This window comes from Apus apus, chromosome 1 (genome assembly GCF_020740795.1).
Source record: "Apus apus isolate bApuApu2 chromosome 1, bApuApu2.pri.cur, whole genome shotgun sequence".
NCBI lineage: Eukaryota > Metazoa > Chordata > Aves > Apodiformes > Apodidae > Apus > Apus apus.
The window spans coordinates 98,221,435-98,246,201 of record NC_067282.1 but is presented as its reverse complement, the minus strand read 5'-3'; the positions used below and the strand labels follow the sequence as shown (position 1 = coordinate 98,246,201).

General features: G+C 38.0%; 1 protein-coding gene across 2 annotated transcripts in view; it reads left to right on the top strand.

The window, feature by feature from the left end:
* DSCAM (DS cell adhesion molecule) overlaps nt 1-24,767 on the top strand; it is a 495,043-nt gene that overhangs the window by 445,116 nt on the left and 25,160 nt on the right. For both annotated transcript variants that reach the window (XM_051641267.1, XM_051641277.1), the window contains exons 25-30: nt 506-694; nt 2,956-3,246; nt 8,443-8,619; nt 15,282-15,312; nt 20,997-21,112; nt 23,584-23,733. In XM_051641267.1, the coding sequence (XP_051497227.1) occupies nt 506-694; nt 2,956-3,246; nt 8,443-8,619; nt 15,282-15,312; nt 20,997-21,112; nt 23,584-23,733 (954 nt within the window). The remainder of the gene's footprint in view (nt 1-505; nt 695-2,955; nt 3,247-8,442; nt 8,620-15,281; nt 15,313-20,996; nt 21,113-23,583; nt 23,734-24,767) is intronic.

Below are 24,767 nucleotides of genomic sequence, written 5' to 3'. Positions count from 1 at the left end.
TTATGAATGGCTACAAAGAAGAAAAACAAAACCGTCTGTGTTGCTGTCAGTGCTTAATGCTCACTATTATTGTGATAACAGGTTTCAGTAAATTGCAGTTTCTCTTTGTGGTGGTTTAATTACAGATCTAATCACTTTCTTCCAGCAGGCCCTCGGCTGTTGTGACAATTACTTTCTCTGATTTTCCAGACATGTAATCTCTAACTACTAATTTTTGAGGGTCCAGGTTCATCATCTGGTCTTTGTTGCTGATTGAAGGGTATTTAGAAATGTCTACCCCTTTCTTTTCCCTTTGAAGCAATCATAAAAATGGTATTGAAGCAGTTTTAAGGGTAGGCAAGATGTATTGCCTGATGTCATTTAGTTAGAGGACAGCTGTGTGTCTTCCTGTGCATGGGATATTTCTAGTTTTGTTAGGTCTTCAAAACGCCTTGTCATGTTACCTGCAGAATTTGTGGCTTGTGTCTGGTCTGGCTTATTGTTGCCATCTGTGCCTTTCCTCCAGGTTATATTTTGCAGTACTCAGAAGATAACAGTGAGCAGTGGGGTAGTTTTCCCATTAGCCCTAGCGAGAGGTCCTACCGTTTAGAAACACTGAAATGTGGCACTTGGTACAAGTTTACTCTGACTGCTCAGAATGGAGTGGGGCCAGGACGCATCAGCGAGATCATTGAGGCCAAAACGCTTGGAAAAGGTACGTTGATTTCCATCCCCTTTGCTCACCTAAAGCTCTTGCATTCTGGTGTAGATCTTGGTTTGATCAGAAGACAACCAAGGATATTTTAATATTATTGGCTTTGGAACCATTTCCGGTTGTGTCCATGCTGCAACTGAAGAGTCTGTCGCTGCAGGACTTGACACAACATACAGGCTGATATTCCTTCCTTCTTTCTCTAGTAATGTTTTTCTCAGATGAGTTGGTAGATATTTGGGAGGTTGTCTCCACTATCATAGGCTATAGCAATTCAAACTACCCCTCTCCTTTTGTAAAAGTTCAGTTTTATTTGTCTGGATGTTGAAGGAAGATGGGGAGTACATTTATGTGTAGAGGAAATAGAGAAAATCTGTTGTTTCTGCTCCAAGCTGGTATTCCAGGAGCAATGCAAGTAGCACCTTTAGAACCAGATAAGTATAAAAAATAAAGGAAAAGTTTGCATAATGCTCTGCAAGGTGAAACTGCCAAAATTTGTTGAATGCTTAGATAACTCTGAGCAGTGGGTAATATGGTTTGCTAAGTGTAGTTCCACACTGGAAGTATGTCTCAGGATTATGAGCAAATTTTGCAACAGGCCCTCTTAAAGAAACACTTTTGAAACTCATACACCTAAGGCAGGAGAGTAGTGTAGCTTTACATAATGCTCTAAAGAACACCTCATCTGCATCTCTTCACTGGGTTTGAGAAGCACTCTGATATGGGAGCAGTTTCATAATAAAGTTTGCTGTGGTAGGTGGATCTCCCCTTCTTTATGCTATTCATCACACCTGTGCTGTTGCAGATCCCCCAACTGTCACAGCAAGGTGGACAATTCATTTGACACTCAGTGACATAGGGAAGACCTGGCATGCAGTAGATGTGACTGGTACAATTTGCTGAAGCTCAGGGGAGACTGCACATCAGCTGCCTATGTGCTCAGATGATCAGTAGCCAGGGAGGATGGTCTGCTGACCTTAAATAAAGGGACGTTTAGAGAAGTTGAGTGTTCTAGCTTTCTTTGTGTGAAATGTAAGGTTTACACATGCTTCAGATAACATCCAAATGGTTCATGAGAAAGCAGATGCCCTGATCTACTACCTGTGTTACAACTACAGACTGAACCAGGTACTGTGTGATTTGGAATGCTGAGATCCTCTTGTTCATGTGAGAACTTCAGGATTATCTCTGTTCAAAGCTATTGACAGAGCCAGTTGAAGTAATGTGTAATACACAGCAGAAATCACCAGTTTCTTTTAGATCCTTGCAGAATTTAGAAAAGAGAGTACATTTTGGTATATCTCATCAAGGCACAAAAATGGCAAAAATGCTTTTATTGGATAAATTATCCTTTATTATTTAGAATTTTTTAAAAATATAGATAATTTTAATCTCATTAGGTGTAACTCCCAATAGTAAAAATATTTTGTTTCTGCTAATCAAATATGAATAATACTTTTAAGTGTTCTGCAGTGATATTTAATATAAATAACATATGTTGATGACCTGTCTTGTTCACCTACTGTCAGTATTTTAATATTAATGTGGCATTTTTACTGTCATCAGTCCTGTATTACATAGAACTGTCAAAAAACCTTTGATGTATGTACCAACAGAAAACACATTTGATCACAAAAGAGGACAAGTAACTAGAAGTGTCATCTCCTTTCTGAATGTAAACATCTTAACTCAGAAATACAGCATTCAACATATAAATTATTTTAAAATTTATCATGTGCAATGTCAACATATCAATTTTTCATTAATTATTTTTACCTGCAAATTCTTAAAAATTGTAATTTGCCTTAAATCAAAGCCTCCATGCTCTGAAACAAAATTATGTTCAGTTCTGCTCCAGAACAAGACTAGAACACCAATGGACATTCTTCCAGGGCATTTGTCCTCTGTAGTGTTTCTATATGGTGTTCTGAATCCTTTGGTTTTTACGTAGCAGTGAGCAGGGGCAGTTGCTTGATATGATATGTCACGCCAGTCGATGCATACCAGCAAGTCAGGACCATGCAGAGATGTATGGATATTTTTTCACATTTGGATTTGAAAATCTAGGTTTGTGAGTCTGGTACAAAATGTGAAAAAAGACTTAAGAAGTGGGGGAGGGGAAGGGGAAGAAGTTGAATATCTAGATCTTGAGTTTCACATGAAGTTAAGATTGTCCTAGAAATTATTATCTGACTTTTGTGGTCTTGAGAGTCCTATATCTCTAATACTTGAGCATGACACTTAAAATGTATCATTGCTTCTAGAGCCACAGTTTTCAAAGGAACAAGAACTCTTTGCTAGCATCAACACCACGAGAGTGAGGCTGAACCTGATAGGCTGGAATGACGGCGGCTGCCCCATCACCTCCTTCACCCTGGAGTACCGGCCCTTTGGGACAACAGTCTGGACAACCGCTCAGCGGACATCCCTGTCAAAGTCCTACATATTGTATGACCTCCAGGAGGCAACCTGGTATGAGCTGCAAATGAGAGTGTGCAACAGTGCTGGCTGTGCAGAGAAACAAGCCAAATTTGCGACTCTCAATTATGATGGCAGTAAGTATATATTTTTATTTACTTCAGTTTCTTTTGTGGGTTTTTTTGCTTATCTTTCTTTCTTTCTTCCCCCCATAAAACCCTTTTTGAATCTGTTAGGCATGACAATAGGCTGCCAGGCAGAAAAGAGGAATTGTTTATTTGTCATCACTGAGGAAAAGCTCCAGCACCAGTCCATCAGCCGTGAGACACGTAACCATAGGACACTAGGTGTCATTAGTTCCAGTGGTCACAGAAGCACTCGCTAGCATTTCATGCATCTCTTCCATGAAATTTTTGTCTCCTGTGCAATTGGTTCCTGCAGCTATTGACAGTAGTGACCAGCCTTATTGTTATTCCATGCAATGTCCTTGTAACACAGCTCAAAACCCATTATGTGACACAACAGACCAGCTAACAAGCTTGTCTTCCAGGAAAACCTCTGGACAACATTCTCCAAGGGCAATACAATGGCAATGCTATTATCCCTATTTACATACAGGGGAGACTAAAACTGATATCCATGACAGATGGCTCTGTCATGCTCAGCAGTGGGGCACAGGGTATGAAGGAATTTTTGCATCCTGCCTTTCTGCTGTGGTTCACTGCCCACCCTGCAAAAACCAGAACATGAGAGCAAGGGCAAACACACCAATTTGTCAGTCACTCCAGCTCATATCCTGGCACATCTATTGAAAGTGATGGTAGCACATGTGTGCATGTGTGCTTCTGCTGACTCTGTAGTGGGAAATGGCCACATTTCTGGGAAGAAGGCAGTACAGATGGCACCAGATGGCAATCTTTTGCATTGCTCTAGTGTGACTTGTCAGAGCTTTTCTGGATACATCCAGTGTAAAATGTTGCGTTGCCAGGGATGTTGTGCTGTATTGTGCAATCACTTGGTGACATCTGTACTGTTAGATTAAACAACAGGACTAGTGAGCAAGTTTGAAAAAGTTTGGATAACTGTCCAGTGACAGCAGCAAATTGTTAGTTGTTCATAACTATGTTGGTAACACAGCCCTGCCACAGTTCTGTCCCCCATGAACCAGCACTCTCCAGGACAATACCCATGTATAGTGCAGGAAAGAGCAAACAACAGGAACCATTCTCAGTCAGAAGTGTGGGATATGAATCAGGCAGGGTTTAAACCTCTGCATCTTATACATCCTCTAATACTGTCCCAGTCTTTGAGCTAGGTATCAATCATCAGTTGCAAATAATTAATAGGACATGTCCTCATGGCTCACCCTTTTGTAGTAAATAGCACATCCCCTCATGTTTTTCTGGGAAAAAGTCATTTTGGTAAGCTGCCTCACAGTCTTCATAGTATTTCAGACACTCTAAAAAAATGAAAGATTTTGTCTCAGAGCTTTGGAAAACAAGATCCAAGTAGTTGTTATACAACTGCTGCCAGGGCTTGCCAGGTAGACTTAGGATCTGTTTTACTGAGCAGTATAGATGCTGTCGATAATAACTGTATCAAGTATTATGAGTTTGTTTCTTCTCACTTTGCTTAGAAGATTCTCCTTTCTTTCAAGTGTCTTTCTACAGGCAGCATCCAATTTTCAGTGGTATTTGTTTACATCCACCATTATTGTTACACATATATGACAAACAGTCTCAAACTATACTTTACAATGAGATTATATGAAAAATGCAGGTCCAGAGCCTTAAACTCCTCACTGACAGCAGTGAAATCAAAAGTATGTTTGCAACGACTTGATTTGAAATGTTGTCAAGCTGCTTTTTGGTTAAGTGATGATACTTACCTTGGTTTCACATCCTGTGCCCTGCATGACATTTGATTTTCTATGTTGCTGTGTGACAAATTTAGAAATGAGAAAATGAAACAACAAAAATATTTGTAGCACTAAATTTACTGGGCCACTGCTTCTGGTCAGCCACAAAATTTCTCATTTACAGCATTGATGGTTTTGTTTGTCAAGCATGCTTTGCCAGGACTATATTGTGCCTTAGAGAGGCAGCATGATGTCAGATCCTGATCTCCACAGTGAGAGAGGAAAACATTGCTGGAGAAGCAAATTTCACTTGTTAAGATTTTTGCATTTGTTGTATTTGAGGCAAAACTAAAAAGATAAGTTAATTATTATTGTTATCATTAATTAAAATGAATATATTCTATTCACAACCCCCCACATAAGGGGTTTAGTAGAACTATTTCAGTGCTTCTAAAGCAAAATTTGTCCCTACAGCATCCCAGCCCCCCCCATTCATTTGTTCCTTGGTAAGCTGCATAGGCTTAAGGCAATTCAGAGTGTGTCTGATTAGAAATCAACATTTTTTTATCAATTCTTCATGCAGAAATGTTTGCTTTCATGGAGGGTGAATTTTTAATTTGCAGAAAGCATGCCAGTGGAAATTTTTAGCCAGCTCTGCTTTTACATGTTGACCCTGCCTCTACAATGGATTCCTCTTGTGATGTGAGATTAGTGCCTTCCAGCTTCTAGGGGTCACAGCTGTCCTTAGGATAAAACAGATACAAGGATAGTGCTTTGAAGATTAGATAATACGTGTATGAAAGTTTTAGGACACCAAATCCTAAGAACAAGCTTAGTGGCTTTAGCAGTCTTAAGATAAAGCCTTTGTAAACTTTGTAGAAATGCTGGAGTTATGTGGTCTTTCAGTCATTTTTTTTGGACTGCACTAGCTGATTGTTATCTGTGATAGAGCTCCTTAAGTATCTTTTACCTTAAATCGCTTCATGGTGAATTAGGTCAAAAGGTTAATGGCAGATCTACGTGCAAATTTTTGCTTTCCTTTCATAGATATTTCAGCTATCCCTTTTCAGCGTACAGATTTTATGACCTTCCTGCCCTTTGTTTTTCAGAACATTTGCACTCAATGCTTAAGGAGATATTTTTAGCAATGTGCAGCTGTAATGTGTAGCACTGCAAAGGAGCTTCCCAGCTCAGAAATCAGCTACTTGGCATCACTGACATTAGATCATATCAACTTGGTAGCTGCATTAAACTGTGCTAATTGATTCTAGCCCATGAAGGATTGATTCTACCATGAAGAACCATCAGGGCACAGGAAAGCACGTGGTAGTCCTAAAGTCAAAAGGTGCAATGGGAGATGCTGGAAGGGCTGCTATAAAGGGGGAAATGGTGTCAGAGACATTCGGATTACAACTTTTATGAAGCACCAGTAAAGCAGGCTAATAAAAGGCAAATGGTGAAGTGACCTGGAAAAAAAAAATCCTCCCAATTTATCTAAGACTTTGTTCTGAGAAAAGCTTTGACAATTCCAATTCTAGCCAACACTTAGAATGACAAGAAATGTTGAAATTGTGTTTTCTCAATGGATAGCAGTTTTTTTATTTGCTAATTTCTAATACAATTGCTGAATGTCCAGAAATGGATAATGAGAAGGATATATAAGCTTGCAGTACATTTTTTAAATTAAACTTGTACTGCCCATATACAGCATTATGAGGTTTGCTCCTTACTTGGGAGAGGTATGGAAAATGATAATCACTTACCTAAACACTAAAGTTTTAACTGAAATTAAAGCCACTCTTAAATTGTTTTTTGTCAAGGTATTAAGGGCAGCACAATATAATTTTAGGTAATCATGAACCCAACAGTCTTTAGCTAATGAACTGTGTGACTTTAATTCAGAGCAGAATTTGGCCCTTCAGTATTCAGGAGGATTTAGGAGGATTTACAGGCAGTTATTAGTATTACCTGAAGGAGCTTGAAGTACTTTCCATTTCTTCAACTAATAATTTTCTCTGCCTTTAGAGTAGTGCAAAAACTGCATCTCAGTTAAAACAGGATGTAAAAAAAAACTGCTGTGTGTTTATTCCAAGAAATGGAAAATAAGAAAAAAAAGGAAAATTATAGGGAAGAATTGCAATGGAAGTAGAAAAACATTCAAGATGTAATTCCAAGAAAATAGATTTGCCAAAATACCTGATACAGATTTGGATTGCTGTAGCTTTTCTTTTTATCTTCATCCCTTTAGAGAGCTACTTTTCTCATTAGATACAACTCAAATAGCTCTTCTGAGAAAACAGGACTTAGAATTCTACATTTTCACTGTGGTTATGGGCACTCACATGGTACTGCATCATAGCACTTTTTTTTTTTTCCTAATACTGTATGGTACATAATGAGATATAACTGTATCACTCAATGAAGCAATTAAAATGTAAAAAAAGATGTGCCTGTTTTGCTATCTCACCCTTTATCCTTTTAGCAAGTAACTAGCCACTTTCATGTTTCAGTAGCTGGATAAAATTTAATAGCTTTCATCGAAAGTCATCACAGTTCACCATACTCGTGTGTTTCTACCCATTTCAAAGAAATCTGCATTTTATAGCCTCAATTGTGGTTGCATTCAGCAATTTAATAGTAATCAGCAAATGAGTGAGAAGCCTTCCATGCCCACACAGCCTTGCAAAGAAAGTACTGCATTCTTTTCACGTCTTTAGAAGTAAAGAAAAAGTATTATGTATCACCAAGAAGCCAAGTATATTCAAAATGCAAATATGTCCCAAAATGAAAAAAGTGAGCTGCCTCCCAATGCCAGTAGTTTGTAGATTCATTTCCCTCATTTTACTCTCAAAATTTGATTATTTCTATCCAGTGTTACTCTTCTGTATTACTGATGAGTATAATGTCAGACACTCTTTAGCAAATTAGCATCAGGTTGGCTCTTTGAATTTCAGATTAGTATCGCTGCTGCACCTCTAAGATGTGATATAGGAATGTTTCTGTGCAAAGGATTCATCTGGTGTATGGAGCACAAAATGAACTTTGTCAAATACGATTCTTACAAAGAAAAGCCCAGCAAAAAGTATCAATATGTTGCAGCTGTGCTATTTTCCCACAGTAAGGAGTAATATTCATAGGTAGCAATTCTGAGATCACTTACAGCTTTGAAATTATTTACTATGACTTCAAATAATTTATACTATTTGTATGTATAGTGGGCATAGTTTTCTTTTGTTAACAAATGCACTTCTTGGTTTCTGATAATCTGTGGGTCTCTGCAGTCAGCACCCTGTTACCTGTGTGACTGGTTAGGTGTGCATGGCCATTACACATGCAAACAAGGCGTCCACCCTGGACATGACAAATCCTTCTTGATGTTCTACATGCATCTGAAACATATAATGTGCCATAGTCCCTGAGAACTCAATCTTTTATCTTTATTAATAGGCATCTAATATCATGACACTGTTTCCAGGTACAATCCCTCCACTCATTAAGTCAGTTGTGCAAAGTGAAGAAGGGCTGGCAACCAACGAAGGGCTAAAGATGCTGGTGACCATTTCCTGTATCTTGGTTGGGGTCCTGCTGCTTTTTGTGATGCTGCTGATCGTGCGGAGGAGGAGGAGAGAGCAGAGACTGAAGAGGCTGCGAGGTAAGAGGAGACCTGTGGCACTTGTTTCTACATATGCATACTCCCTGAACGGGAAAGTACAAGTAGGGCTGCATGTGATCAACAGATCAAACCACAGTTGGTGTTGTTTTCCTGCAATATGTGGCAGATGTGAGGCAACAAAGCACGTTTTCTACAGAAATTCCTTCTTTTTCCTTTGGTAGTAAGTTTCTAAAACATGACTATTGTATCCATTGTTATTATTTTGCATTGGGCAAAGGAAAATAATTATCATTCTCCAACACCAATGCGTTTGTGGGTTTTTTACATTATTTTTTTTTTAATTGTTGTTTGTTTCTCTCGTGAATGGTCTCGATAACCTAGGATCTTATTCAGATATTCTGAAGATGGAGGGATTTCAGTTTTCCAGCAGATGCAAACCATAATTCCAGAATGATACAATGAAAGTAGTCAGATATTACTAGGCTAGAAAATTCAACCAGATAGTTTCATATTTGTTACCACATCTATTTTCCCTGTCTTGTGTTCAACCTATTACAACACTTACATTGTTCACTGACCTTTCCTTGTCACTGTTCTGTACTTTTCTCTAATCTGAATTCAAATTCAAGTGTTTTGCTAGGTGAATGAGATTTAGATCTGTAAGTTCTTTCAACTCCATCAGTCTTCTAATAAATACCCTTGGCTGAACCACAGCCAGTTTTTTAACCCTTGCAGTCTGCTACTTCTGCACTTGGCCCTGTAGGTTTTGCACTAGCACACAACAGCAGACCTTACACTGAAGGTATTGCAGAAAAAGCCTTTTGAATCACACACTGAATGAATAGTAAAGTGATTTATGATCTGAAAAATTAAGTCTAATAATTTCCAAAAGCCAACAAATAGTTTAGTTATTTGTATTTTATCCAAAATATGATCATGATATATAATCAAACCAGGGCCAGGCCTGTGTATTCCATCTCCTTTTACTGATCTACTTTTTCTCTCTGTCTCTTGTTACAATATTTTGGATGTTTTTGCCAAAAGACAGAGATACAGGGCTCTTAGGCATGTGCAAATTCATAGATCTAAGAGCACAACTAGCCTTATGGCTCATACACAGCTCTAGAAATCACAGCATCTGGTTGATTTAGCTGGTATAACAACTTTCACATTCAAAATCTTTTAAATAATTTCTCTCTGCATTTTTTTAAATCAAAAAGTGGTGGTTTAAGGATGGAGAACATGTTCTCTTCTCTTCTCAGAAATACTGTGGAATTCCATTCAGTAATGAGCAGGATATTTTCAGCTCCTTGGCTCCAGGAAATGATGGCTGTGCACATCTAGTTTTTCATGGTTAATTTACAACTAGTCATAGATTCTTGAGTTACAGTCCCTTAAGGAAGGCTGATGATGACTGGCCAGGGTTGCTTTTGCCATAAGACTTCTCTGAATTATTTCACAGATACAGGAATGTAGAAAAATATCTGATCTTTGCTCCAACATAGGCAATGACAAAGAATTCATTTGTACTTTTGATTAAAAAAAGTTGTCAGTATTTAACTACCATTTCTGTAAAAGTTGTCTCTCTCTTTTTACCTGAATTTGTGAAGCTACAACTTGACACCCCAGCCATCTGGTGCTGTTATATCTCTCAACAGGGAGTGAAATTCTTTTTTGTATAATATTTTCAGTGCCTGAGGATATTCCTTTTACATGGTGGTAACCAAGTAATTTCTTAATGTTTTCATTGGTAAATTAAACAGATGAGTCTCATTTAATTTTTCTCTGTAGTTTTCCCATCATTTATTAATGTCAAGGCATTTATCTGGTCCCTTTACAATCTTTGGATAGCTTTCCTCATCTGTCTATGACAGAAATTAACATAGTATTCCAGCAGCATACATATCAGCATCAGATAGAGAGGTGAGAGCCTTTATTCTTTCCCTTTGCAGTCTCCCTTTTTGGGTACAGCATTATTTTAAGAGTTTGCTTTTAACATCTTATCCATTGAGATCATCTGACAGTTCCCTGATTACAGTGCAACAGGGTAACATTCTCCATTGTGTAGCTGTGGCTTGTGGTCTTAATGCTTATGCTAATACAGATACATTATCTACTTGATGATCCAGATTGTTATGCCTTAATTACCTGACATTTGCATTATATTTCAGCTACCTAATTCTTGTGCCATTTTCAAAATTTTCTCAGATACTATTTGATTGACTGCAGACCACTGATAAAAGTACCAAGTGTGATCCATCATGGTGCATGATGAAAAGAAATACTAAGCTATTGTTTTTTTTCTTAAAACTGTATTTTGAATATCTTGAAAACCATGTAAAATGGCTGCTGTTTTAATTGTTTGCATCTTGCTACTTTTTTATTTAAATATTTTCAGGTAAAAACCTTTTATCTAAAGAACTATACAGTATTTTCATGTTATTTAATAGAATCTCAGTGAGTTTTTTCAGTTTCATCAGTACTCAGTGAATTTTAATTTCAGTTTTTAAAAATCAACTTGGACATGGCTGATTGACCACAAACCTATATTGATTTGCCTTAATTATTCCATCTCCTTTAAATCATTTAAATAAGCTTCATTAATATTTTTTTTCATCATTTTGCTCATTGCTAAGATCAGATTGATAGGACTTCAGTAATCCAGCTTTTTTTTTCCTTTTTTTTTTTTTTAAGACTTATCCCATGTTAGCTGTTTTCTGTCTTTTTGGGGTTACATCATGTTCTAAAAGTCTTGCTGACCATCAGTTACTTCTTCAGAAAACTCCTTAGTAAGTTGCTTAAAAAGAACCTGTGTGCAAGTTTTTCTGTTCTCCTAACAAAAAATGTATTGCTCTAGTAGTTGTGCTCAGCTGTCATGAGAATTATTTTTAAAACTGAAATCTTGTCATTGTCACTTGATATGTGCCACGTGGTGGGGTTTTTTTGAGTTATAGGACTCATTTTTCCTAAATCATGATTCCACCATTGACTTTCCTCTAGTCTACATAAGAAATAAGAGTTTCCATAGTGGGACCTTCGAAAAGAATTTACTCAAGTTACGAATGTAATTCTGGCTTTTATGGCTCCAGAAGATGTGATTTCTTGGAACCTTCTTGACAAAGAGGAGTGAGAATTTCGGATTTATTTGCAGTACATTCTGGATGCAGACATTTGTATCCATGCTTACAGAAGATGGGTTTGTGGTTCCAGTTCTCATGTGGCAAAAATAGCATAAGTCCAGCAGTATCTTAATTTTTAAACCTTTCTCTCCTTATTTTAGCATGTAGGCACTGGTAAACCTTTGCCTTCTTCCTGTGTCACGCCCAGGATGATTAATTTCTCCAGGAGTACTCCGTTTAGAAAGAAAGCAAATTCTTCAACAGAGCCCTGATTTTCTCTCAGTTTAGTAGTTTCACAGGTCAGGTAACAAGAAGGCCACTTGGCTGCTGGAGTTCATGCAGCCATTCAGTAGGTCAGCAAATATTATAACAGAGAAACCTGATGACTTACCGCTCTTTCTCCTGAATATTAACCTAGCTCCCACTGCTTCCATAATAGTTTTCCCTTTGTTTTTGAATCCCACTCACCTTAATGCAAGCAGAAAGCATCAGAGCGGCATGATAGTTCAGATGTGGCAGCATACAATCTAAAACTCTATCACAGCCCCTGATTTCCCAGGGGGTAAGCCAATTGCATTAGGAATTTTAAAGGCAGCTGCCCCAGCGAAGGGAGGAAAGGGCTGTCAGTGGGCCGGTGCCTGTCAGCTCAGTCATGTGTCAAACCCACGGTGAGGAGCAGTTTGTCTTTTTCACTAAGGCATGGGGTGATGCTTGGCTGGGGTGGGAGATTTCCTCTGTCACTCTGTCATTCATGGCCTCCCCAAGCCCTGTTTTCCCTACCTGAAAGGTGGGAGATAGGACACTGGCAGGGATATTGACTCATTTTATGAAGTATTAGTGATTTGCTGATCAAAAGTGTAATGTAGGAAATGCACATTACAATCTGTAGTTTATACTCATTGGTTTGTGAAAGTAACATTTCTCCTGCTTTGGACATGCTGTTATATCAAGTTGCTTTTAAGCTTCTGGTTTTGCTGTAACAGATGCATAAGCTCTCCTAACTTCTTGGGATGTTTGTTTTGGTCAGGTCCTACACTAGCCTGTGTGCCCAGTGCAGCCATCATTAACGACAGTAATGCTGCTGACCATTGTAACTTGAGGAATTAGCGTATTTAAACCCTGCTGCTGAAGTTACTTTTTTTCTGCAGTATTTCCTTGTTCAGCTTTTGACATGTAACACGATCTTGCATGATGCCTCATGTTCTTTTTGATTGAAGATGCACAATCTCCTTTGCATTTTTTTGACCAAGAATGCTTATATGTTAATGAGCATTTGAATATGTACCACGTGTATTTAAGGATGAGAACACATTTTTTCCAGATGCAGCATGGAACACAGCACCTGAGAATGTGGGAGGGAGGTTGTTTGTCATTTAATCCTGGTAAACTAATCTCAAAAATAAACCAAATGACAGTGGGCCAAGCAATCTTCAACTTTGTCCCTTCAGCTTTTCTTGAGTTGTGAGTTAGTTGTGCAACTATCCATAGTGTTCACTTAAGGAGGCAGCACAAAAGCTGCTAGTTGATTGAAAACAATATTTACAAATTAAGTCACCCTTACTAAGTGTGCCTGAAGGAGAATGTGTGCATAGTCTCTTCATTATCCTAGTGCTGCTAGAATAACAAAAAGTATCATAAAGTTTGCTGAAGTAAACATGATTTAGGAACCAGAGCTGCTTTTTGTCGTTGTTCTTGTTGTTTTGGTTTTGTTTGGGGTTTTTTGTGTTTTGGTTTGTTTGGTTTATTATTTGGGTTTTTTTGGGGGGTTGTTGTTGGTTGTTTTGGAGAGGTTTTTTGTTTGGGTTTTATTTGGGGTTTTTTTGGGGGGGTTGTGTTGGGTTTTTGTTGTTGTTGTTGTTGTTTTTTGTTGTTGTTTCAAAGGAACAGGTCCCTTCCTGGGTCCTTAGAAGTCAGTAGCAAAACTATGATTGATGTCATTTAGGAGCAGCAACAGTGGTAGTTTGCTTTAGACTGATGATAAAGACATTGTCATCTGCTCGGTAGTACTACTTATAAGAGTGTTAACAGCAAAAGGCAATCCCAAAGTGAAAAACAAAGTCTGAGTGCTTAGATGGAGCACTGTTTGGATGAGATGGAAGATCTTAGATGAAAAGTCCTTCCCTCCACCAGGAATTTGCCGTCCTTGGGACTGAAAAGGGGTAGGGGAAGGTTAAAATAAAGTAGTGGAGCAAAGAGACCAGAAGGAAGCACAGTATTTCAGCTTCTCTAGTAGGAGAAGAGGAATAAAGCTTAAGGCAGGCAAGCTGTCACAGTGTCAGAGAAACAGAATGCAGAAGTGGATGGAAGGGGTTTAGTTGAGGTTTATTTATGTATAAAATGAGTATTATGTCCATTCCTTTTAAAAATGAATGCAAATGTAGCCAGAGTGATGCATTGAGATGGTTACTTGTTTCTGCCCATATCCTCTGAATTTTAAAGGCAGGTCATTTAATAGAATCACAAACAAGGAAATTGTAGGTGTAGGAGACCCAAGAGGTGATTAAGGAATAGAAAAGGTGAGATGGAGAAAACAGACAAGTTCAGTAAATGTCTTGACAGGTGCTGGTAGATTCAGGCTCAGCAGACGTAAGAATAAATTTAAAGTTTCACATAATAGGACAGTTGCTTGTTTTTTCTGAGATTTGCTTCACTTGGTTGGACAAAAGGCTGCTTTGGTGCTGTGTGATATTCTTAAGGACTCTGGAGTCAGTATTTTTAAGTTTGTTTAGCAGCAGACTGCAGGAGAACAAAGCATAGCTACCTCTTTTTGCTGAAAAATACTATGGAATTTGTTCTATTATTTTGATAAAGTTTTACAGAACGCTACCTGAAGACCACTGGGTAAACCAACCTTCAGCTGTGTCTTTTGATCTGATAAGTACCAAAATAATTATATCCCCAAAGAATTTTATGCTAATAATAACAACAGTGACAACACCAGGAGAAGTATTTATCCCTCAGCAGTGCCTCATTTTGCAGGGCTGATCCAAGTGGGAATAAGCCACCTCCTGTTTTGTATATGGGTTGTCCTCTGAAGATGCAGTAGCAGCTTTGAATTACTTCTAGTTGAAAAACATTCATATTTGAGAGCAACCAAACAAGTTGACTCCTTGGAGACGTCCCTTGCCCAGGTCTCTGCAATTAGGTCTGATTTGGAAATGACAGGTGGGCAACTGCTCATCCAGATTGGGTTTGGGTCCTGCCCAGAGATACATGTCAGCATTTCTCTCTTGCCTTTTCTTCTTTCCTCACTTGTTCGCTTGCTAACCATGGCATGAAGGAACAGAGATCCCTATTATTTGTTCAGCTGGTCCTACTTTTAATAAGTTTCCATATTTTTTCTAGTTATGACAATGGTGGCTTGTACTTCTCTAAGCATCTTTGATAAGGAACTAAATAGGGCTATCTGGGACAAAAATGCAGTTTCAGCAGAAGTAGGGACTTTTCAAGATTATTTTATTCTTGCCACTAATCTGAGAAACAATAGTGGTTTTACATGTGACTGATTCACATCACTTACTTCCTAATGAATCTATCAAGTAGATTTTCATTTGTGATGACATTTCTTCTGTTTTATTCTAGATGCAAAGAGTTTGGCTGAAATGCTTATGAGGTAAGAATAGATTTAATGTTTTTAAGTTGAAAAATGTTCATCAAATATGGCATCATATTTTAATATTATTTCAGGTACAAGTGAACAATATTTCTAAATATTGTTTCAAATCATACTATTTAATTGTTTTTAGGAATTAGGACATACAAATGGTTAGAAATGGAAGAAAAAAGACAATCTGTGGACAGTATGTGTGAGGGAATACAGTGGTAAAAAACAGAACTCTTGAAACTATGTAGGTCTGTTTTGTTTGGACATTTTTCCTGTTCAGAAAAAACATTTTCATAATATGTACCAAAGTAATTGCCCTTCAGAGATCATCTGACTGAAGTTAGTAAGTGCCTCAATGTGAGTATCTCTAAACCTTACAGTTATATTTATGTAATTCACTATTGCTAGCTGCTTATACCCAAAGGTACAGAAGAACAGGTAAATCCATTTATTATTTTTCAATTCTGCTCCGTCAACTCAGCATCCAGAAATCTAATTCAGTTGTTGAATTGCAGCAGACTGACTATTCCAGCACCACAATTCTTTCAAAGATGGAAATTTCGTATCTTCAGTGTTTATTGTTTTGTCTGGGGAAAATATTGAACTTTAAAACTGCTGCATATATTTGAGAATGGGATTACCGAGGGATTGTTTTTAAGTTCAAATGAGTTTTGGTTTGCTAGTAAATCTTTTTATTTTTAACCAACAAATTTGAGAATGTCATGGATATTTTTACCAAATGAACTGTACTCTAAAGTTCCTCACCCATGGTGAAATTCACCTCCTATTGTAAGAATATACTGACCATAGACATGCTGACAGATGGTTTTAGTGTAAACTCAGCTCTACTTCATCAGCAAAGCCATCTGAATAGTCCCACTGATGTTAACAAGACTGGTCATGCAGGCCAGGTCATACCCTTCCTATCTGTCACTTAGAAACCCCTGCTAGCAGCAGATTGCAGGTTTAGGCAGCTTCAGGAAGATACGCTCTGATATTTTTCAGTGTCATAGAAAACAACGTAGATCAGCATATGCAGGAAGTCCATTCTCTAAAGAAACCCAGCAAAGACTGGCTGAATGTCCTCGATTCAGTCCCAGTGACAACCACACATAACACGTCTGCAAAACTGGTAAACCTCTGCCTTAACCCTTGTTAGCTTCAGTCGTCTGGTTGCTGCCTCTGCAAGGCCATTTCAGAGTCTCACTCATCTGACACTTAGAAAGCTTTATCAAACTGCCAACATAAGTGCCCAGTGTTGACCCATTTTTTAACTCTGCTAAAGCTGACCTGCAAATTTAAGAATATCTTTTGCCCTCCTTACCTGATGCACTCAGAGAGCAGTCACTTTCCTTCCAAGCACAGTTCAGAGCTGCTTTTCTAGGTAGCTCTGCAGCCACTGTTTCTTTTTGCATTTTCCTTTCACCAGCATTGAAATATGATCATCAAGTCAGTTTATGCCATCTCATTTATGAAGAAATAATATTGTTTTATTAAATAGTAATATTTTGTATTTCTCTTCTAAATGTGTGAAAAAAGGAAAATTACTATTAAAATAGGACTTTAGAGGAAGTAGGTGATATAGGCCTACATTTGCCGATGCATTATAATCTGGACCTCACAAAATGATGCTGTTTTGGGAATCTTACTTTCTTCAGGCTTAATGCTCTGTCACTTGCGATAAATCTCTGAAATACCTCCAGCTGAAACCTGAGCTACCCACCATCACTAGATGTTCCTGAAGATTTAGCACGTTAATAATCAAAGGATAATAAGCCCTCTCCAGAGCAATAGGCACATATTACAAAGCTCCTGATATTTTTATATCTTTTATATTTCACCAACATCTGCTATGATACAATATAAAGAAAGAGGACATGCCATGGGCTGTGTCTTGCTGTTCAAGTTTCAGGCAAAGAACAGAAAAGATGTTTCCCTGCTTGGTAGAAAGGTGTGAGGAAAGGAGAGAGCTTTGTGTATCTTGCCCTTTTAGGAGATTTTATGGGTGCGTGTATAGCAGACTAAGAATGGAGCTTTAGTCCTTGCTTTGAAAGTCACTGGCTTTGGCTGTCTAAGTCAGATGTTTGGGGAGCAGAATAAGCCCCAGAAGTTAACAGTGTAAAGGGAGCTGTACAACTTGTGGCTGATACCTTAAACTCGCACATAAAAATTCCTGCTGCTGTACAGCTTTTTAATGTTTCTTTTGGGTGAAAGTGTCAGTCCAGCCAACTTCTTTGAAACAGTTCACTGTGAATCAGTATAGCAATCGAGTGAGCTTTCGAATTTTGAACACAAGGTGAGGAATCCTTTCTCCCTGAATATTCTCCTGTCAGGCTGATTACTTACAAGATGTAGTTTTCCATGTGTTTTGCAACAAGCTTAGACATAATGAAACCATGAAGTCACCTGACTCTCTGCTAAGGACCGAGAATTACTTTGGATTTGCAGAACACCATATTTAATCCCTTTACATAACTAGCTTGATAGGTTTAACTCTCTCCTGTGCACACAGATATCTTCAGGCACTCAAGGAAGTATTTTTTAATTAAAGATCCAGAAAGATTATTTAAAAGGAGTTATTATGTTAACTATGCACACTCGTTCAAAATACCTTAAACACTTTACTTCCTCTGGAAAAAGGCCCGTTTATCCACAGACTGTACATAAAAGCTATACTCAATCAGACCCAAAGGCCCACATACCCAAGTATCTGTCTTTCATAGTGGCCAAAAGCAGACACTTTGGTAGAGTAAAAGACTGCAGCAAATGCATACTGACTCCTCTCCAGACAAGCTCCCAGTCTCTAGCAATTTGGATCTCAGAGGTTCATTGAACCAGAGGGAATTAATTGTTTTATACACAGATACTTACAAGGTCTCACAGGTGCAGAATAGTCATAGCACATGTTTACGTTTGGGAATTTTATATCTGTAGGTTAAGGAAAATATAGATAGATAGCTTTCTTCCCTTTAAAGAATTAGACAATTCATCCATCAGACTGTTAAAATACTTTGATGCCTGAATTTTCCCAGGTTAGAAAATCCTTGGGCATCAAACACAATTGCAATCCTAAAATTCTTGCCTTGCTGCCAAGGTTTATTTTTTTATAACCTGAAAGTTGAGCTAGAGTGGTCTGCAGAAAAATAATTGAAAATTCCTTGATCCAGAAAGAGATAGCATGCTCATCAGCAGCAACCCTCTTGCTACTACCAATTGCCCATTCTGTCTTTATTGCCCACTCTGACTCTATGTCACTGTGCTGCTATACACAGGATAATTAATTAGACCAGTAAGGAGGAGAGAGATCACACAAAACAAGGCATAACTCTTGAGCATCATAAGGAGTTTTCCTGAATATAAAGAGCCCTGGATTCCAATTCTATCTTCCACGTGTTTTGCATAAAGCTATCCCTGGAGCCAAGAATGGGATATAGAGTTCTCTCTTGGCAGATGAGGGGTGTAACTGCAAACCTGGGGAACTGCCCTCCTGCTCCCTGTGGTCCAGACAATACTTTATGTAAGGTTGAGTGCTTTACAATGTGTCCTGGTTTGAATACAGAGCAGGAATATAGAATGTTCGGACTGCAGAAGAGCTTCTAGCTCTCACTGGGATTCTGAGATCTCCATTCTCTGAGAACATGTCTGATTTGATCCCTTTGTCTCCTGTGTCCCATGTGAGCAAAGAAGGGGTGCAATGATGTGTTTATTAGACTCCATATGTATTGTACAGATTCTATATGTATCTGCACAGATTCTATTTTTATCTTATTGTATGTATCTTATAAACACTGGATTGGTGATTATTAGTTGAAATTGGACCTCAGAAATTGTTTCCTACTTTATCACAGGTTTGGTATATGATCTTAGACAAGGACAAAGTAGTGCAACTTTTCCAGGGCATGTATTCAAGCATATTTGGCATGCAGAAAATACATTAGTCTCTGATTCTCTTTAACATTTCAACATCTTGTATGGAAACCAATAGGAAATTGGCATCTAATCCATGCAGAGACTTTGCAGAAACCTTGAGAACATCAATATGGAATGTATCTTCATTTTAGGGTCCTAAAATGTCTTTTACAATTTATGTGCTTAGCAAGACACTGTGACTACTGTGCTGCACTTATTATAGATGAAGAAAAGTCTGGCAGGCCGTGGGTAGCTCTCCTGATACTTTGCTTCCACGATGATTCCATGAGGTGCTAGTTGTAGGCTGTTGGAATGCATTCTAGCTGCCCATCTGTACTCAAAGGCAACAGTACCAACTTAGCCACCCAGGTAAAGACATACAGTTAAAGTTTGAGATGCACAGGTAGTGTTAATGCTGGGGACCACAAGAGCAGGGAAAGCCAGAAGGCAAGAATCAGACAGACAAGTGTACCTCTGTGCCTTGCAGATCTGACTGTTGGATTTGGAGCAGAATTATTGACCACATGACAAGGAAACTCCTCCTAAGGAGGACTCTAGGAGAACCTGCAAGCCTGCAATAGTTAGATCTTTCTTGTGTGGAGACACAGGAGGAAGTTAAGTCAAATTGTCTAGAGATGTGGGCTCATCACACATGCTTTAATCTCCTACGTAGAGGCCCACACTCAGTGAAGAGGTGAGCTTATCCTCAAGCATCTTGATAGTCCTCTGCTGATTCTACTAACAACAATAATTAATTGCCAAAGAAGAATTAAACTGAGTGATCTACAGCTATTTTACACTAGAAAATGAGCCTCCACTTGGATTTTAAAGCTCTTTGAAGTGTGAGCACTTGGATCACACTATTTGCTGATTTGTCTTAGCTTTCCTCATCCTCCCTGCACACAGAAGTATTTGCAAACATTTCCTCTTCTCCAAGGAGTAATTACACCTAAAAGAGCAAAAAGTTCCTGAGTTTTTTGTGCAGTCTGAAGGTTTCTTGGTGCAAGCTCTGAACTAGAAATCATTGTTTCACTTAGTTTTACTATCCATTTTCATTTGCTTTCAGTAGACAGCTCATTTAAGAAGTAATTTTCTGGTACACAAACTCAAAATGAAATTGTTTAAATTTGCATTATGATAGAATAATTGTTTTATGTTCTTTTTTAGATTATTGCATCAATCAATTAGAAATAATCCATGAATGTAAACAAGATTTGCAATTTTAGTCTTGGAGCATCAGTGTGACTGAAAACTTTTATTTATTTCATGCAATTCATTAATATTATCCCTGGTTATTAATTTGCTTTTGCAGTTATCAATTCTAGTGATATTTGGAATTTATCTAATGAAAAATAATGAAAAGTTAAAAAATAATTGGGCATTACTGAAGACATAATTTTTCTACCGACCTGTTTGATCAGCTGTGTGTTTCTTTACTCGTATTCATGAGGAATGAAAGAAGAGGTCCCTCTTGCTAAGTGTTTTTACTGATTTCATTATATGGCAACACTTGAAGAAAACTATATGAAATTTTCAGGAGATCCCTACTGATAATGAATGGAACAAATCCCTCAACACTATGTATTCATCTAACTGCTTGTCATGTACAATAAATTAATTCCATGCACTTGTTCCAAAGAGAGGAAAATAAGATGTATGACTATTTTGCTGGTTATGGCTGTATTATTTTTTGTTTGAGCTGGACAGATTTTAAAAGATCAAGTTTGCAAGTATCTTTTCATTTCAGCTGAATGTTAATATGTTTTCTTCTCCTTTGTTTTTAGCAAGAACACTAGGACATCAGATACACTCAATAAGCAGCAGCAAACACTGAGGATGCACATAGACATTCCCAGAGCACAGCTTCTGATTGAAGAGAGGGACACGATGGAGACCATTGGTGAGCTCTTGTTAGGCTTGTTTTCAGTGGTTAATGTAACAGGCACTTTAGGTGGACTCCTTTTACCCCACACCTTTTCCCCACTGCACACATGAAGAAAAAAGACCTACATGGTAATTTGTCCCATCTGAAAATGGAACTGAATTTTTTTTCTCCCCTTTGAGTAATTTTTTATTTCAAGTAATCTCAGTACAGTATTTGAAAAAGAGCACGACATTAGGAAAATTAAACTGGTAGAAAGAGCTGCTTGAAGAAAATGTAGATGAAGAGTGGCAGTTCTATAATTTTAATTTTATTTCACTTTTGTCTTTGACTAGACAGTTGGATCAATGACATTACTTACAAGGAAAATGAAATTCTGAAACAACAATTATCAGTATTTAAAGATTTACAACAGCCGACTTCTAAAACTTATACATTGTATATTGCATCCACCCATTCATGGCAAATGATATCTCAACATTTTGATCATTTTTCAGCTTGTGTGTATCTATGCAAAATTCAAATCTAAACTGTTTCACACAACAGCAAACAGGGTTTCTCCTGTGGCTGGCACATACCTGTAGTGTCATAAAAACCTCAATTGTTTGGTATTGTGAGGTTTTTTTCCTAATGATTTAAACTAAAGTTATCTGAAATCTCAACAAATGAGAATAGAAACTAATTCTGTAACTGTATGAGTACACACTGATGAGATCCTCCAGAATGACTGATAATGTTAGACTTTTTTTGATCAAAATCTGTGTAGAAGACGACTGTGATGGCTGAAAAGGTAACAGCTTCCCTGGGATGGTGAGGAATGCTCTGTATGCTGGGAGCAGCATATCTGCCTCTCCTATCCATGCCCACACTGGGGAGGGACAAGCTGCTTTAACCCCACACCCTGTCACACTTTGCTGTCAGTCTGGCATGGAGGAGGGTGGCCTCAGGGGACATTGCACAATTTTTGCTGCAGATTTAAAAAGGAGACCTGTGCTTCACCTGAAGTTCAGACTTTTTTCAGTTCCTTATTTGTGCTTCCCAAAGTTTGCCTCTATGTTGCCTGGCTTAATCCTAAAGACAGTTTTTTCTTTTGAGCAATAAAGGGTTATAGTGGAAATACCATTAGTGCCTTAACTGTAGCAATATGATCAGTGCCTTGGTACTAGCCAGCTCTCCACAAAGCACTCAGAATAAGCAGGGACTTTGGCAGTCTCTGACACAGTTTACTGCCAAGAGGCTTTATTCCCAACCTGAGTAAGAGCTCATCTTTTGCCAGACTAATTTGATTTCATAATGCTCATTCTATTTATGGCCTTCTTTGGGTAAAAAATGCTCGTTATGTTATTGTGCAGAACTGTTTGCCTTAATGGTGTGTTGTCAAGTTAAAAAAAAACAACACGAATGTTTAGAAGAAGCAGATCAACCTCTGCTGACAAGCAAATGCACAGAAGCCCCTTTGCTGCCAGTCCTCTTAGAAATGACATTACAAAGCTATGCAGCATAGCATAGTATAGTATACCAGGAACTTCTTGTGGCTTTTATTACTATTATGAATGGATAAACAGACCATAATTAATGCAAAAGAAAGTCCAATAGCATGCAAATAATTGTTCTGTAAACACAAAGTCAGTGGAAGATTTATTGCCCTTAAACCGTCCATGATCAAAAGACCAGATCTTTGGAGATAAGGAAGTGCAATGCAGAGATCACAATTGGGAAAAAAAAATAAAAAATAAAAAATAAAATGCTATATAGCACTGACTTTCCACAGGGATCAAAATCTGTGTAGAAATTTTGGGAATATATGTCCAACCCTATAGGGAAGCAATAAGCAGCAGAATCAGACAGTAATACAGATCAGTGCTCACCTTTTTCTTCCAGTCCATCCCAAGGTCAGGCATCACCTAAGAATTGTGTTGTGTTGTGGCCCATAGTCTGCAATGTTCTTTCTCTGGAGAAAAAGCTGACTGGTAGAGGGTTAGTTAGCAACATTACCTAACAGCCTCTTTTTGGGAAGATGTGGGTGATTTCACTGAGGATATTACTAATTATAAAAATAATTAAAAGATAAACTGAATATGTTGTTGAAAAGCTCAGATGAGCTGTCTGAAAATGAAGAGGGAGAGGGCAACATTCAGAAGATGGGAAAGAAGGATTTACAGCCAAAAATAATTACACACAAATTAGCTTTTTGGAAGGCTGCTTCATAGTCTATCTTAGCTGCACATCTCTCAGGTGAAATCGCAAAGACAGACATGAAAATTACACTTATTCTTCAATTTCGTATGAACCTTGCATGAGTTTAAACCCAGAAGCTCCCAAGCTGTGGCACGTACTTCAAGGCCATCTTCAGTCCTGCAAAGGAGAGGGAGCTGCCACTGTCAGTGGTGGTGACCAGCTGAAAATAAGTCTGGAGACTGGCTGCAAAGCTCTTACGAAGGCAAACCCAACATTGTGACTCATTATCTGATGGTTTCTTTTACTTACAGATGACAGATCTACAGTTCTGCTCACTGATGCTGACTTTGGAGAGACGTCTAAACAGAAGTCACTGACTGTCACCCACACAGTACATTACCAGTCTGTATCACAGGCTACAGGACCCCTGGTTGATGTTTCTGATGCCCGGCCAGGAACAAGTAAGCATATAGAACATGTTATCTGGAGAGGAGAAAGCTATAAGAAAAGGATTACTGTGCTCCCGCATTTACATCCTCATGGGTTTATTTCCTTCAATATGAAAGTTGAGAGAAATGGGTTTAGGTCAGCAGAGAACATTTCTTCTACAATTGCATTTAGTGATTCAATATGGTAAAAAGTGCACATACGTCTGAAATGTAGGTGTAATTTGAAATCATTCATACCTGGCTTTCATTAAACCAAATGCATGCTAGATTTTAATTTCTAGAATTTATTGAGTAAATTAGCTTAATGGCTTACAGAGTTTAATATATTTTTTTCTTGGTTATCAGTCTTTATTGTATTTCAAAATAATCTTCCCTCCTTACCTCTAAATCAGGCAAGAAATACATTTCTCATTATTGATTTTCTGAAAAAGTTGTATTTCCAGTTTTAGTTATTATGGCAAATTACTTTTCCCAGATATATTTGTGCTGAGCTATTCTTATGATTAAAATACTATCATAAATTAGTAGACTGCTGCAATCCATTGTTCTTATTTCTCTCATGAACATGTTCTGTATCTGTGTAAATAGAGAAGAATATCACTGGACTGAAGAAATACTTCTGAGTTAGGAACATTACCAAAGTATAGTTCACTAGCAGCATGAAATTTCTTAAATCTCTTGGATTATTTCTATTCCCTGACCATTTCAGAATTTGTTTGCTTGGTGCATTTGGTGAACATAAATGCTGAAATCCACCTCGGTCTTTACAAGTAAGAGGTGTTCTAGTCCTGACCTTGCTGCTTTTCTAACTGACAGTTTTAAGATATGGTTACTTATTTATTGAGGACTAGATTAGTGCCACCATTTTTCATCTATGGAGAGTCACGGCATTTGAATTAAAAGAGTCAAGATACAATATTTGTTTTCTTTCTGGTACCACCCTTGTCTCACTCCTTTGCTTCACATATATGCTGTCTAGCCTGCTCACTAAGAGCAAAAATATCATCGGCTAGTTTTTATTATGTTGGCAGATAAAGATCATCTGA